This window comes from Pempheris klunzingeri, chromosome 4 (assembly GCF_042242105.1).
Source record: "Pempheris klunzingeri isolate RE-2024b chromosome 4, fPemKlu1.hap1, whole genome shotgun sequence".
In the NCBI taxonomy this organism is placed as follows: Eukaryota; Metazoa; Chordata; class Actinopteri; order Acropomatiformes; family Pempheridae; genus Pempheris; species Pempheris klunzingeri.
Window position 1 is genome coordinate 11,914,030 of NC_092015.1, and position 15,005 is coordinate 11,929,034.

Here is a 15,005-nt window from a genome sequence, read left to right on the forward strand (position 1 = left end):
CAAAGTAATAAGATCAGATTAATGATATTGAATTGATTTGTTTTGGTAGATGGGTATTTAAAAAAGCCAAACAATATATTGTCATAGGAAAGGGAAAAATCTGAAACGATATATTGGGATAGACGTGGGGAAGAGACCAGAGTAATTGACACAAATCTTCTGGGTCCACGTGACAAAATGAGCAGTCCACATCAATGCCCTTCATGTATCTTTGTAGGAATACTTTGGTTGGATGTTAACAATTGGTTATTTTGAAGGATATTTCTTTAACCTTATTAATAATCAAATATTATTTGAAAGTAGGCCCTTTCCAGTCCGGATCTGAAGTAAGGTTGATCCAGTAGAAAACAACATTTGAAACAGATATTTCATTATGAAATTATGGATGTATATTACAGTTGTTATTGGAGGAAAACAGGCCTGGACCATAACAGTAACAACAGGATCCAGCGGTAGTAACATCACTACAGAGTTTCTAAAGCTACAGACACCAACCAGAGGGGATCACATCAAACACTCCCCTGTTTACAAATTCAGCGTTTGACATTAATGCACCACTAGAATTGTTGTTGTTGTTGTTGTTGTTGTTTAACCAGATAAATTCCATGGAGAAAACCAAGAATAAATCCAAGAATGAAGAATAAACTCATTTTAAAGTAATACCTTATGGGTAACTATCATATTCACTGCAGTAAATGGACAAATGTTAAGGCCTGCTTTGCTTGGTTAATCCATGGTTTTAAAAAACGCCTTCAACCAAATTTAGGTGAAGGTTTCCTAATGATGAGTCTCATTTTCTGTTGTTTTGAGTCTATACTCCTCCTCGCTGTATTAGTTTGGTTATTTGATGCCTTTTCTATTTTATTTCTAAGTTGATCCCATCTTTTTTATTAATGTTTTTGTTTTTGTTTGAATCAGCAGTCCTAAGCGAGTTGTATGTTGTTTTTTGTGTGTTCACATGTTCAGAAAAAATATACATATATATATATATATATATATATATATATATATATATATATATATATATATATATATATATATATATATATATATATAACCCTAACCTTATATACACACACGTAAAAAAAAAGTTTCATCACTTCCGTCCTACGTCACTGCAATGACACTACAACTGAATTATCGCGATACACGGCGTGGTTTCCCTTCCAGCAGTGTGGAGTGGTGAGTGAGTGTATGTGTGTGTGCGCGCGTGTGTGTGTGTGCGTGTGTGTGTGTATGTGTGCGCGCATGTGTGCGCGCTTTGGAGACAAGGAAAGATGGCGACGCAGGAGAGCGAAGCAACTAAAGCTACCGTGAGCAACGGCGAGGTAAAATGAATGACACTCTTGTTAGCCTGTTTGCTTTCCTTGTCCGGGGGAAGGGGGCAGTTTGGCGTGTGAGCGTTGACTGCGGGGCCGGTAACATTTTAAACGTGTTGTTGACGTTGTCAGCGCCGGTTGGTTTTTAAAACGACCCCCCTCCTGCCGTTAACGATGTGTGGAGAAACCCTCACCGTTACCGGGCAGAGGGACGGAGCGAGAAGCGGTGTGACCGGACAAATATCACCCGAAAACACACTCTTATTTAAAAGTGACAGTATGATTAGCTGACTCCTGAGTGTGATGGTGTGAGCCGGCTGGCTGCTGCGGTGTGTCAGTTAGCTAACAAGGCCTGAACCTGAAGCACGCAGCTCGGCTTCACTAACCAGGCCAGTCACACACATTTATCCCACCTAATCCTAAATATTGTGTCATTTACAGTCATTTCAGGAGGAAACTTCAGGTCCAGTATGTTATATCTATATATATGTATTTGTTTTCGTAAGTTTCATCCTGTCATCTTGTGACAGCTTTGCTAAATGAATCAGGTGTAATTTATCCATCGTCAAAGTCACCTAACCCCTGGAAAATGCTTTTTTCCCCCTTTTTTAAAAAAAAAATTGTTGTAATAGCGATTCTTGAAGGTGTTTTATGGCAGTATCTAGCCAGCTAAACTAGTAATTATTTCCGGAGTGACAAATGCACATCACAAGTTATCAGAGGTCACAGTGAATCATCACTCCACTGGTCTCCCTTGTGCTCAATCAAGTCTGTCAGTCTTTGGCCAAACAAACGCCAACATTTCCAGTGAGATAAAACATGGATGTGATAAAACAAGCAGATTGTATAGCTATAGCAAATATTTGGTGTCTTTTCTCTGTTAAAGACAGTATCTTTTGTTATTCGACTAATGATTGATCAGTGGATTGTTTCAGGACGTGGTATACCTTTTTAGTTTTGGTTTCTTTCATGGTTTCTGTTTTAAATCTTTAGTAATCTGACCCCTCTCATGTGTTGTAATTACATTAAAGTCACAGAGCTATGCATAAATAAAGATAAGCATCTGGGTAAATCAGTATTTGCATTTTGAGAAACGGGTAACAAAACAGGTTTTCACCCAGAGAAGTCTTTGTTAGGATTCTTCTTTTTGAAAGGTTTTTATCCTCCAAAATAACAGACGCCTTCCTCTGTGATTCAAATCTAATGATAATGCACAAGCAGCAGAAACTAGGGCAAGGGTACAACATGATAAATGCGCTATTAGTTTTAGATGAGACACTTATGTTGCTCTTGCGGCTCACTGCTGGTGAAGCAGTTAAAAGACACCGGTCTATGCTTTTCATTTTCTCATAGTACAGGACCCAGTGCAACACATATGATGAAGCCAACAATGTCATGTCTGAAATAGCATCCATTTGCATTGTGACACATGTCTGTAATGATTTTAGCTTTTAGTAACTGACACACATTCACTTTTATATCCTTGTTTATATGCCTCATATTGCATATTCGTTTGCTTTTTTCTGCAGCCTGCTTTCTCTTAACCATTACCAGAATAGCGTGAACCACTCACTCCTCTGAACTCAGACACCCACATGCAGTGATAATCCAGTGTGAAACATTGTCCCTGAATAGGTGGTTAACTGTTAATCCTTGTTCAGAGTGTGTAAATTGTAAATTATTATCTTGAGCTGCAACAGATAACCCATTTCTGCTGGTAGGCATATTGGTCATCCCGTCTGTGTAACGGCTATTACGCCGATCCCTCCAGGACACACAGATCCATGTCTCTGATAATAGAATTGCTCCTATTTTAACACAACACAACGTGGCAGCGGGGATAAAAAGCTCTATTTTGAGCCACTTCATGGCCTTTAAAAATGATGGTGCAAACCGTAACATTTTCACTGTTCACTCATTTCTAGGCCCCTTGATAAGTGAAAACAACCTGCTTAGCAGAAAACATTTTTTACCCGCAAGTGTTGTTTGTTTCTAGAGGCCAAGCTCTGGTCTCCCTTGTGTTGGTGACAATGGGGGAGATTAGATGTTTAGATAGTCAATGAGTCTCATGACTTGGCATGCGCTTGTGTATTGTGTCACTTCAATAAAATGTGGCCTTGCTGAAGGGGTGGGAGGGTTACAACAACACGCCGAAGCAAACCAACAACTGATCTTTTAATATGCTAATATGTAAATATGCATGCTGGTACTCACATGACTTTTACCCCAGAAGAGTTGTTTAAACCATGCCAAAACTACAAAGGCTCTATTAGGTCAGTAGATCATGACAGTTAAATAAATAGTAGCCTGTCAATATCAGTGATCAATGTAGGTGGTATAATCTGTGTAGAAATTACATTTGACATTTGTCTCACCATTTGACATTTGTCATCTCTATATGTTATGTCATTCATAATTAAGGTATGTCTGCAACAACATTTATTTTCTTTACATCAATCAATCTTTATTGAACAGTTTTCCAATCGAGTGTTCAGTCTATAGAATATTAGAAAATGGCAAAGAATGATGGCAGTTTCAGTTTTCGGGAGCCCTGTGTTACGTCTTAAAATCGCTTGTTTTGTGTGACCAGAAAAGCCTAAACCCACATTTATTTGATTTCCAATTGTATAACAGGGATAAAATCAAAAAGTGGGTGAGGAAAAGTCTGGCATTTGTGCTTGATGTGTGACTTAAATCAAATGATTATTCTGTTATTAAAGTGGTTGCCAAGTACAACAAACATTCACTCCTTTGCAAATTTACTGCTATGCTTTATAACCTCACTTTAGTCCATCATGGAGTAAAGCTGAAATTAGTGTTAATAAACTACCTGAAACACAAAATTTGGGATGAATGATATTTCTGTCACCTTATCTACACCTCCATACCTTTTTTATAGATTCCTCTTATAGATTATCATTGTATCACCACGTGGAGCTTTCAGTAAGGTACCGTGGCTTCATCTAACCAAGAGAGTCTCCTTTTTACCGCCAGTAAAGCTGTTTTTGTTTGACATACTTCATGGCATGATGCCGTTGCTGCTCCATCATTGTGGCTTTCTTTGGCTACACTGACACTGTGTGTGTGTGTGTGTGTGTGTCTGTTTGGTTGCAGGTGAGCAGCAATGGGACTGCTGCAACAACAGATGGCCAGACTGTGCAGACAGCTGAAAATGCACAGGATCCTCAACAGCAGCAGCAACAGCAGCAACAAGCGCCTAATGCATGGCAGGTCATTAAAGGAGTCCTCTTCAGGTGGGTTTTCCTTTTTGTCTTTTAATCTGACCGGCTCACGCTTTCTTTACAAGCAGAGAGTCAGCCCACAGATAAAAGCTTACTCTGATGCCACGAGTGTAAATAATCAATAAAATACATGATGTGATTTATAATCAAATTGTGTCAGAATACATATGAGCTTCCAGTCTGTGTCACCACTCTGTCATGCTATCCCAATTTATTCATTTTAAAAACAAATCTATTCCTTCGTCTCCTGCTGTGCAAATTGCAGCATAAATGAGCAAGACAAATAGTTTATTGATGGATTTCTGTTTTGTTTAAGTCACAAGGGAGAAGTTGTTCTTGATGGGTTAACAAGGGTCAGATCTCTAAACGGCTGTCTAATTATTGTCTACATAAATGTTCAGTGCTTTGCCCACTATATTTACTCAGTTGTTCAATAAGTGCTACTTTCTGACTGTGGTGATGGTGGAAGAACAAAAACAATCCTGCACTTGCACTTGATCAAGTGCTCTCACTTGAGTAATTTTCCCTGATTAAAATCCATGGACCAAAGCGTCATTATTAGACAGTTTTTTGGTTCTTTCACAGTCAGAGTTTACAATCCGACCCACTACTCTACTCTCTGGAGTGCAGTAGTCTCATAGTAAGTGTTCCCACACTGTGGTGGATGTCAGTTATGTGTTGCTGACTAATGTTTGTAGATCATTGTGGTTGTCAGGGTATTTTAACGGTTAGCTTTTATGTTTTGCTGATTCAGGAACCAGTTAATACTGAGGTATATATTCCTGTGTAAACAAATGTGCAATGCTGCTGGAACAAGGGTTGTTTTGCACTAAAATGCTCATGCAAAGCACAGCATGTGTGTATACATCAGTATACATCTTTTTTGGCACCTACTTTGAATAAAACCCTATGGTTGGTTTTCCCTGCCTTTGGCGGTAACTCTGCCTGCCAATCAGCAGCCACTCAAGTAAAATAACAGGTCCATTTATTTGATTAAAAGAAAACACTATACTAACAATTTAAAATACTCCTCTTTGTGATCAAAGGTTTTTTTTTAACACATTTCAGCGTCATGATTTGGATGCATTGTGATGGATCATATTTCATTACTACACCCCCAGCAGTTGTACTGTAAAACTGCACTACTAGACATAAGATTATAAATACAATTCAAGCAAATCATTATTATTACTCACACAGTTCTCTATGCAGAAAAAAATTATAGATTCATTATAGATTTAACTATGTATACTTCCCTCTTTGGTTGTGCAGGGTTAAACTGGCATACAAATAATGTATTTTCTGTCTTATATCACTGAACAAAACCACAAAAACAGGGATGTTGGAAATTTGTTCATCAGAATATTGCCACAGAGTGCTCTGTGCTGTCCTTTCACTTTGAAGTTTGTCTTTTTAGACCTGATTTATGAGGCAAGAAATGCTTAAAGTCTGAATGTAATGCAGTTTGATCAGATTTTGGTTTCACTCCTGTAGTTGCTCTTCAGATCACAAGACAAAATGCGTTGTCTGAAATCTGTATGCCACCGTACCCAGTATTTGTCCATTTGCAAACAAATTTAATGAAGTTATATCACTGCTGGAAAGATGGTCTTTTCATAAAACTGGGCAGTCTATGCTTTAGAAAGCCAGGAATATTTTTAAAAGTTGTGCTACTCTACCATAGAAAACAGAAAATAAAGGCTGTGGTATTCCTTTTTGCTCAAAAGGTAGAAAACCTACAATAACCATTGCGCCATTATCCTCACTGGCTGGCAGTGCTTGACTATTAAACTATTTAAATTGTTTTCTCGTGGCGAGTGTAAAAAATGTCTAAGTATGAGCTGTAGTTTAAACAAAGCCCTCGAGGCGTCAAAAGGGCAGGGAGCTGTGGGTGAAGGCAACGTGGACAAAAGTTGTTGCTGAAAACATTGTTCATTTGCATTTAGCACCCTCATTGTAATGATTTGAAAGCTGGTTCAAAAAAGGGAAAGTTTCCATTTAAGTATTAATCCAACCCCCCTCTGTTCTGTAATTCTGCTCTTTAACTACTTATTTCATAAATCTTCTTTTCCTCTGACTCCGTTTGCACTCGTTCCTCCAGAATCTTCATAATCTGGGCGATCAGTAGCTGGTTCCGTCGAGGGCCGTCTACTCCTGACCCCAACACGCCAGCCGGGGCCCCCAGAGTACCCAGCAGGAACCTCTTCCCCAAGGACACCCTCATGGTATTACCTGTCCCTTCTGTCCATCGCCTTATCTCCACAGCCAGCTGTTTAGTTAATCATTTTTAATTGAATTGAAGCTGACAGCCATCATACTGTAGTTTGCTGTTCAAATACTTGAGGGGATCAGTGTTATTTCTCCCTTTCAGAGTAACTTGCCTACTCTCCCCTGATGCTATAACATCATAAACGCCTCTATTTTCTCATCATGCCTGCAGGATCTGTACGTGTACGTGTCCCAGGAGGAGGTCTTCACCGACTTCAACAACACAGAAGCCCTGTTCTGGTTCCAGAGGGACCTGGTATATGGAGACTGGACCACGGGGGAGAACGGGGACGGCTGTTACGAGCACTATAGGGAGATGGAGATCCCGGAGGTGGGGATGACTGAGGATGGTGGGGAGGTGCAGTTTAGAGATATGCAGCTGGACTGAGAGGAGAGAGAGTTGGCTATGCATGGGAGCAGGGAGAGAGCAGTGACAGATGGATGGTGAGAAGGAGCAGCTATTAGTTTAAGAAATGACACAGACGTTAGTCAAGGGAAGGAAAGACGAGTTGGTGAATGAATGAATTTGATGGATTTGTAATGTTAATGTGTCTGAAACTCTAATATGTCTTCCTGTTTGGTTTGCACTTGCAGGAAGTAAAACATAACGGCTCTCTTTACATGCACATCTACTTCACTAAAAGTGGGTTCCACCCAGACCCCAAACGCAAGGGACAGTATCGCAGACTGTCCACAGTTCACTCAACGCGAAGTAAGCACACGTGGAACAATTATACACTTGAGGCTAAAGCTTTGATTTTTGATTAGATTAATATTCGTGATAATTACTGTCTGCTAATCTTTATTTGTTAACTCTTTCAGTGCTGAATAAGTTCAAGCGAAGAAAGTTTCAGAAGACCAAGAATCTGCTAACAGGAGAGACGGAAGCAGATCCTGAAATGATCAAGGTTGGCATATTACTGTTTCATTGTTATTATTTTATACACTGTAGAGCTAGACCAATAAATCAGCCAGGTCAATACTATTGGCCAATACTAGCTCATTGTAGATATATTGGGTTATTAAGTAAGAAGAAAATTGCAGCGTAGAAGTGCCAAACCATGTTTGCGGGCATGTAGAAACAACATCAGCATTTCATAATTTGTTCATAGGTTGATTTTTATAACTGCAAGATGTCCTGATCAGTATGTGTATTGGTCATAATTTTACAAATCTGGGGGATTCATATCAATTTGTATAAGAAAAATATTAATGTTCATTATATTTTTAACTCCAAAAATCCATCAATCAGTTTTGGCTTCAGAAATCCAGTATTGGTCAGGGTAATGTACACTGTGTTTTATGTGGACTTGATGGCCTCTGGACAAATGTGGGTATCATGACAATAGTATTTAAAGTTGCCTCCTAAAAACTACATTTCTGATGTAGTAAAAACAGAATTGCCTCATTCATGCAGACTTTTCATCAAGATTTCCTCAACATAATTTATTTCCTGGAACAGACCAATTTCATCTTCATGCAATGAATTAAAGTGACTATGTACTGCTGGGGAACCAACCCCACAAGATAGACTTTAAGGGCTAAAGTTTAATTAATGACCTTTTTGACTTTCTGGAATCCTGGAAGAGGCTTTGAGCGAAGCACCTACATTTAAACAAATTAAAATGAAAACTGACTCACTGACGTGACTGATGTGTCTCGTCACAGCGGGCAGAGAGCCACGGTCCAGTGGAGATCATCTCTCATTGGCACCCCAACCTCACCATCAACATGGTAGATGACCACACTGCCTGGGTCAAGGGCTCCGTTCCTCCTCCTCTAGACCAGCGTAAGTTCTTCCCAACTTTGCTATCTTTGCTTTACTGCACAATGCTTTTGGTTTTAAAAGGTCAGTTATTTAATGTCCCAGCTAATGAATCTTCTTTTCCACTCTTCTCTTCTCTGTCTTCCCCTAGATGTTAAATTCGATGCAGTAAGTGGCGACTACTATCCCATTGTGTACTTCAATGACTACTGGAACCTCCAGAAGGACTACTATTCCATCAACGATACTCTGACAACACTCCCGCTGCGCCTCGTCTACTGCCCGCTGTCCTTGTGGCGCTGGCAGCTGTACGCTGCCCAGAATGCGCGCTCACCGTGGAACTTCCTACCGGAGGACACCTACGAGCAGTCTGATGAAGACCAAGACTCTGTCAAGGTAAGAAGTCAAGAGGTGCACTGATAGAAAACTGGAAAAATTTGCATCAGATGTGTTGAGAGGGAAGTATTTACTTTTGGCTCTTTGACGCAGGTTTGCTTTTTGCTTTTGGGTTCCTTCATATTAGATTAATATTTAGATATTTATGTCATGATACATTGGAGAAATACCTTAGTCAGTTATATGCAATCAAGCCCAAAACATTGTACTGTATCATCATTCCTCAAATGTATGGGTTATGTGGGGTCACATCCACAATGTTCATACTAGGTAGTGAAAGTTTAGAAATGTTTTTTAGTCGTAACCGTTGATTTTCACCATAATCCACTTCCTGATTGAACAGAGAAAGTGAGATTGTTTCCTCTGCTGTAACTTCAGATTAAAAACACACTCTTTATATAGGTGGCCCTTTTGGAAACCAACCCGTACCTGCTGGGACTCACCATTGTTGTCTCCATTGTGCACAGCATCTTCGAGTTTCTTGCCTTCAAGAATGGTAAGCTCACAACTGTTAGCAAGAGTGGTTTATACGGTATCTGTTGAATGTTCAGCTTTGACTCAGCGCCGTCTCCTCCTCAGATATCCAATTCTGGAACAGCAGACAGTCTCTTGAAGGCCTCTCTGTGCGCTCCATCATATTTGGAGTGTTTCAGTCCCTCGTGGTGCTGCTGTACATCCTGGACAATGAAACCAACTTTGTGGTGCAGGTCAGCGTCTTCATCGGCCTTCTTATTGACCTGTGGAAAATCACCAAGGTCATGGACGTCAGAGTAAGTCACAACAACGCTTGTATTTTCAGGCACATTCATTACAATCCGCTGTTTTTATCATATTCCAGTAACCACCGATTTTGTCTTTCTCTAGTTTGACAGAGAGAACAAAATTGCAGGAATATTCCCAAGATTGGTATGCACAGACAAATCAACATATGTTGAGTCTTCAACCAAAATCTACGACGATGTGAGTTAAGCCATTACTCAGCTGCACACTCTAAACACCAGCCACATTCAGAGGACACTGCTCTAGAAATACTTGTATAGGATAGTTCCTTAAGCTCAGTACTTATGAATGAAATATCACTAGTATGTCTTTTAAAAGCAAACTAATAAGTGGTATTTTGAGTCCTCTTATCAATGGTGTTTCTGATGATTCCTTTTCTCTCTCTCACTTTGAACAGATGGCCTTCAAGTACTTGTCGTGGCTGCTCTACCCCCTGTTTGGCTGCTATGCGGTCTACAGTTTATTGTACGTAGAGCACAAAGGCTGGTACTCATGGGTACTCAGCATGCTCTATGGCTTCTTGTTAACCTTTGGTAAGTTCGTCTCAAGCATTTATATACTCCACTTATCATTTCGTCTTATTAACGCTTATATTGAGTTCAAGTGTTGAAACTTGATGGTACATAAACAGGACAGGACTTTTTAACAGTAAAAGAAACACCATGAAAAAGCAGAGACTCTTGGAAGAGACGGGCATTTACCTATTAGAAATAATTTTGCGCATGAATTAGCTAATGTGAACACGCTGAATCCAAGCAGCATGTAAATATCAATGAATTGTAATATTTGATGTCTGTTTAAACCACAAGGTTGAAGTCCAAACATATTGGACAGGAACTCAAATCATGACTGCAATGACACCGAAACCCCAAAATGCTGAAGTTTGCAAAGAATTACTACAGATGGCTCTAGTTTTTTTTTTTTTTGTCAGTCACTAAAAAACTTCATTTAAAAAAATATGAAACAAGTACTGTATATACACGAGTAAAAGTGAAAAATGTCATAAGAAAAAAAAAAAAAAAATCGTAACCTAAGAGAGATGCAGCATATACCTAATATACAGTATTAGTCAGAATTCAACACATTTTCTTGTGTAGTCATTCTTAACTCTCCTTCGCACCATTTACATTTAATTTTTTCAGTGTATTATTGATTTTCCTCGAGAAGGACACATCAAATACAACAGGTTTTGTCCCTGTTTATGTAAATCTATTTTTAAAGGCCACAGAAAAAGGCTGGTTATCGCCGCCCCTCTTAATCATCTGTCTGTAAGTGGATGTACATACTGCTAATGTTTTCATACTTGCATCATGGTTACGTATCCATTCCCAATAGCCTCTGCTAATGCTCTGTGTATTAATAGACTTCATGAGGGCACACTCAGTCACGTTGCTTGCTGTCTAATTAACTGCCTCTGGTGTAAAAATTGTTGATATTCTCTTCCTTTCTCTCCTTGTTTTTGGGTTTTAGGTTTCATTACAATGACGCCGCAGCTCTTCATCAACTACAAAATGAAGTCTGTGGCTCACCTCCCATGGAGGATGCTCACCTACAAGGCTCTCAATACCTTTATTGACGACCTGTTTGCCTTCGTCATCAAGATGCCGATGATGTACAGGATAGGATGCCTCAGAGATGGTACGTCCTCCCCGCTTTTCTATTTTATTTCTGATGTTCAAGAGGAACCATTTTGGGTTTGTAGCTCAATGACGGTGAAGTCAGATGTACAGTATTTTTGCTGGAGGAGGTTTCAGAATTGAATCATTGCTCAGCATTGTGGCAGCTGAAGTAGGCAGGCAGCTAATCCAGACAGATTTGAGTTATTGTCAGTCATGGCGTTGTGTGTGTGATTCCCTGTAACCACAGAGCAACTGTCAAATTCATCACCAGCCTTTGATGTCTGCCACAGCATTCGTTATAATGAATCCCCCATCTCCACCTTGTGTCAACTCACTAGATCTCACTTTGCTATTACCAAATAATTTAATAATATTTGATTAATATTTAATATTTATTTAAGAGTCACAACGCTGATCAAATTACATTTAATAGATTCACAGATGTTACCACTAAGTACAACTGTTTGGAGTAATTTGGTTTTGCTACATGTTGATGCATCAGAAATCACAAACTGTTGTAATTAATCCAGACTACTGCCCCACCTAAAGAGCTGAAGGATCTGTACCATATATTTTTATGACAGCTGTGGCTGAAGGCACTATGTTTTCAGCTTGTCTGTTCTCCTTTCACGTGAACAGGAAGGTCTTTAGGGAATTTCATCGAATTTGGACTCAAGGATGAGCTGATTAGATTTTGGTAGCTATGACCTCACAAAACGATGTCTTTCTGAAAGCTCTAATATATTTAACTGGGCTCATAATTACAGAATTGCTTGAAAACCAAACAAACATGGATACATCACTTGAGTCAAAGTCGTTTTAAGCATTTAGCACACATAGTTTAACACTCAGCACACATTAATTTTAACCCACACGCTGTTTTGAGTTAAGTGTAGCTTGGTCATATGCACTATACACATTTTTACATGATTACCAACCTAAATACCAGGTAGAGTGCAAACCTACAAGACTGAGTCCTTACTGTAGCGGCCCTGGTTCGAATCCACCTGCTTGTCATCCCACTCTCGCCTGTCTTTCCTGTCAATCCCCAACATCTGCTATCAAATAAAGCAAATAAATGCCAAAAGTATATTTTCTCTCTGGTGCTCTGGACCTTATTTATACGTTAAAACTAGTGTGCTGCAGCTATGTATTCCTGTCCTCGGTCAGAAGGTGCAGGCATCTCAAAATGGTGAATAATGGTTGTCCACACTTGTCAATGTATCGTCCAGTGCTTTATTCCCCTTTTATGAAATGGTGTAGTTTGTGTCCACCTACACACATCCAGACAAAACAAGTGAACCACTCCAGTCTGCTGCTGATGCCATACTGGACTGATCCTGCCTGTACAAACAGGAGCAAAACTGGCTCAATTTATTGCTGCCACAGCTGGGGGCGATGGACTAGTCCAAGTCCTGAGGGAAATGGGGGGTGTTCTATAGAACTGCACTAAACTCTGTCCTCCCCTCCTGCAGATGTGGTGTTCTTCATCTACCTTTACCAGCGCTGGATCTATCGGGTCGATCCCAACAGGGTCAATGAGTTTGGCACGAGTGGAGTAGACCAGAACAAACCAGCGGCAGAAGCTGCTCCCACCGCAGCCGCCGCCATCACAGACAAACCAGAGGGGGAGAAGAAGAACGATTAAAGCCCACGCCCTTATCTGCCTCCCTGGCCCTCACTGATGGGGCGAAGAGGACTTGTGGAAATTAGGCAGGGAGGGGAGGTGTCGCTTAGCTGTCATGGACGCCACTACAAAAAAAAATGCAGTTCAACTGTTCCCCCTGATTTCTGTGTGGATCCACAGAGAATCATATTCAGTGTAGACTTGGTAAATTCTTATTTCTGTTCCCCGCCCTCTCGTTTTGCAGTTCAAGTGAAGTAAAACAAAACGTGATGTACTGTATTCTGTATGATTTTCCGGAGGGTAACGGTGTCTGGGAGTAAAGGCTGGGAGGGGAATGGGTCGCAGTTATACTACATTTTTAAAAAAATATATATATATATATACAGGGAAGAAAGAGGCCACGTGCAACTTTTATTCTTTGTGTAGATTCCTTGTGAATTTTTCTTTTCATTCCATGTGAGCACCGTGTTTCAGACTGCCTGGAAACTGGTGAGTAGTGCTGGAGGAAACTGGAAAGATCTTGAGCCACGATGGAGGTAGAAAAAAAAAAAAAAAAAAGAGGTGGTGACTGGAGACGTGATGGATGATCCCACAGGACCACTACCCACAAAACAGTGACTACTACCCTCAATTTTAAACAAATGGTTAATGTTCTAAACTTGAACATAAAAAAATAAGAGCCTTGTTGGTATTAATATAAATATATTAATATTGTCAATGACTTAATTTTTGTTTTTTCAGTCACTGAAACATTCTTTTGTATGTCCTCAATCTGTACAGAATCTCAGCTTGTCATGTTAATAATACTGATGTCAGAACTGTCTAGCAATAGCTAATTTGCAAGTATCATTTTTATTTTACCCCCTCGGCCAGACGTCTGGTTTTCACATCACCCCGACATTCAGGTGTGTGCCGGAGGAATTACAGTGTCTCTACTTTTAATTTTGAGTGCTGTAAATCCTGAAAACAGAGAAGGTTCCATGTTGGTCCATATTAAATTTTGAGCATTCATGTTTATAGTAAAACATAAGTGTGATTTAAAATGTCTATTTTACTCCCTCTAGTTTTTACTAACCGCTCTGGGTTCAAGAACAATATTTTTGCATGAAACCTAATTTTTCACATTTGTTTCTCTTGATGTGACCGGAAATACAGTTTATTTGTGTGCTTATACAGCATGCATATTAGTATGTGACGAGGCCTTTGTACTCCTTCACCCTGAAGGCTTGAGTTATAGATCGCAACTAGTGACTATTTTCATCATTGATTATTCTACCATTTATTTCCCTAATGAATCATTTCTGATTCGACAGTTAAGTGAAAAAGCCATTACATTTTTTTTCCCAGAGCCCAAACGTGGTGACTTTTAAAGTCCTCGTTTTGTCCAAACAAAGGTCAGAAAACGTAAAAAGATAGAAGTAAAACATGAGAGAAGTAAACAATACTCACATCCAAGAGGTTGAAACTAGCAAATGTTTTTTTGTATTTTTTTTGCTTGGAAAAGTGATTAAAAACGATTAATTAACAAAATTGTTACACTAAATTGTTTTAGCTCTACTTGAGTTTGTCACTTAAAAGTCAAAGCTTGTGTGGAGAGACAAGTTCGTGTAATACTGTCATCAAAATATTAGATACAGCAGATATGTCTGCGAAATAAGAGCGAAATGCTGCAGAAATCTTCTGTTTCTAAACTTTAAATGGACTTTTTTAACAGTTGGGTTGCTTGTTAGCTGAGGAGCTTGGTTTCAGACCGCTAAATTTCAGGCCACATCATGATGGGATTCAGATTAACAGGAGTAATAATATCAGTTTGGTCAGTGATTCAGGCTGACATGAGGCCTCTGACTAGTGACCCTTAACAACAAAACACTGACCCTCAGCTGGTTTGTTTCAATGAGTGATGGGACTGTTGGTTTTATACCTTTTTTAGAAAAAATATTCAGCAGTAATGTTTTTCTTCTTTAGTCTATCTTGTGTATTATTTCTCAT

At 39.5% G+C, this 15,005-nt stretch overlaps 1 protein-coding gene across 1 annotated transcript; it reads left to right on the forward strand.

Moving 5' to 3' along the window:
- Positions 1-1,243: 1,243 nt before the first annotated feature.
- Positions 1,244-13,696, forward strand: clptm1 (CLPTM1 regulator of GABA type A receptor forward trafficking). Its single transcript, XM_070829552.1, has 14 exons — positions 1,244-1,328; positions 4,434-4,573; positions 6,663-6,786; positions 7,002-7,160; positions 7,424-7,541; positions 7,652-7,737; positions 8,498-8,618; positions 8,746-8,990; positions 9,393-9,486; positions 9,570-9,760; positions 9,855-9,950; positions 10,168-10,303; positions 11,241-11,408; positions 12,865-13,696. The coding sequence occupies exons 1-14, from the start codon at positions 1,278-1,280 to the stop codon at positions 13,035-13,037; spliced, it is 1,902 nt and encodes a 633-aa protein (XP_070685653.1). The 5' UTR covers positions 1,244-1,277; the 3' UTR covers positions 13,038-13,696.
- The last annotated feature ends 1,309 nt before the right edge of the window (positions 13,697-15,005 follow it).

Excerpts from the sequence above, each read along its gene's own strand:
- clptm1 (XM_070829552.1), top strand. The coding sequence starts at position 1,278 with ATGGCGACGCAGGAGAGCGAAGCAACTAAAGCTACCGTGAGCAACGGC. Across the intron at positions 6,787-7,001 it reads TCCCCAAGGACACCCTCATG|GATCTGTACGTGTACGTGTC; the intron begins GTATTACCTGTC and ends TCATGCCTGCAG. Across the intron at positions 7,738-8,497 it reads CAGATCCTGAAATGATCAAG|CGGGCAGAGAGCCACGGTCC; the intron begins GTTGGCATATTA and ends GTCTCGTCACAG.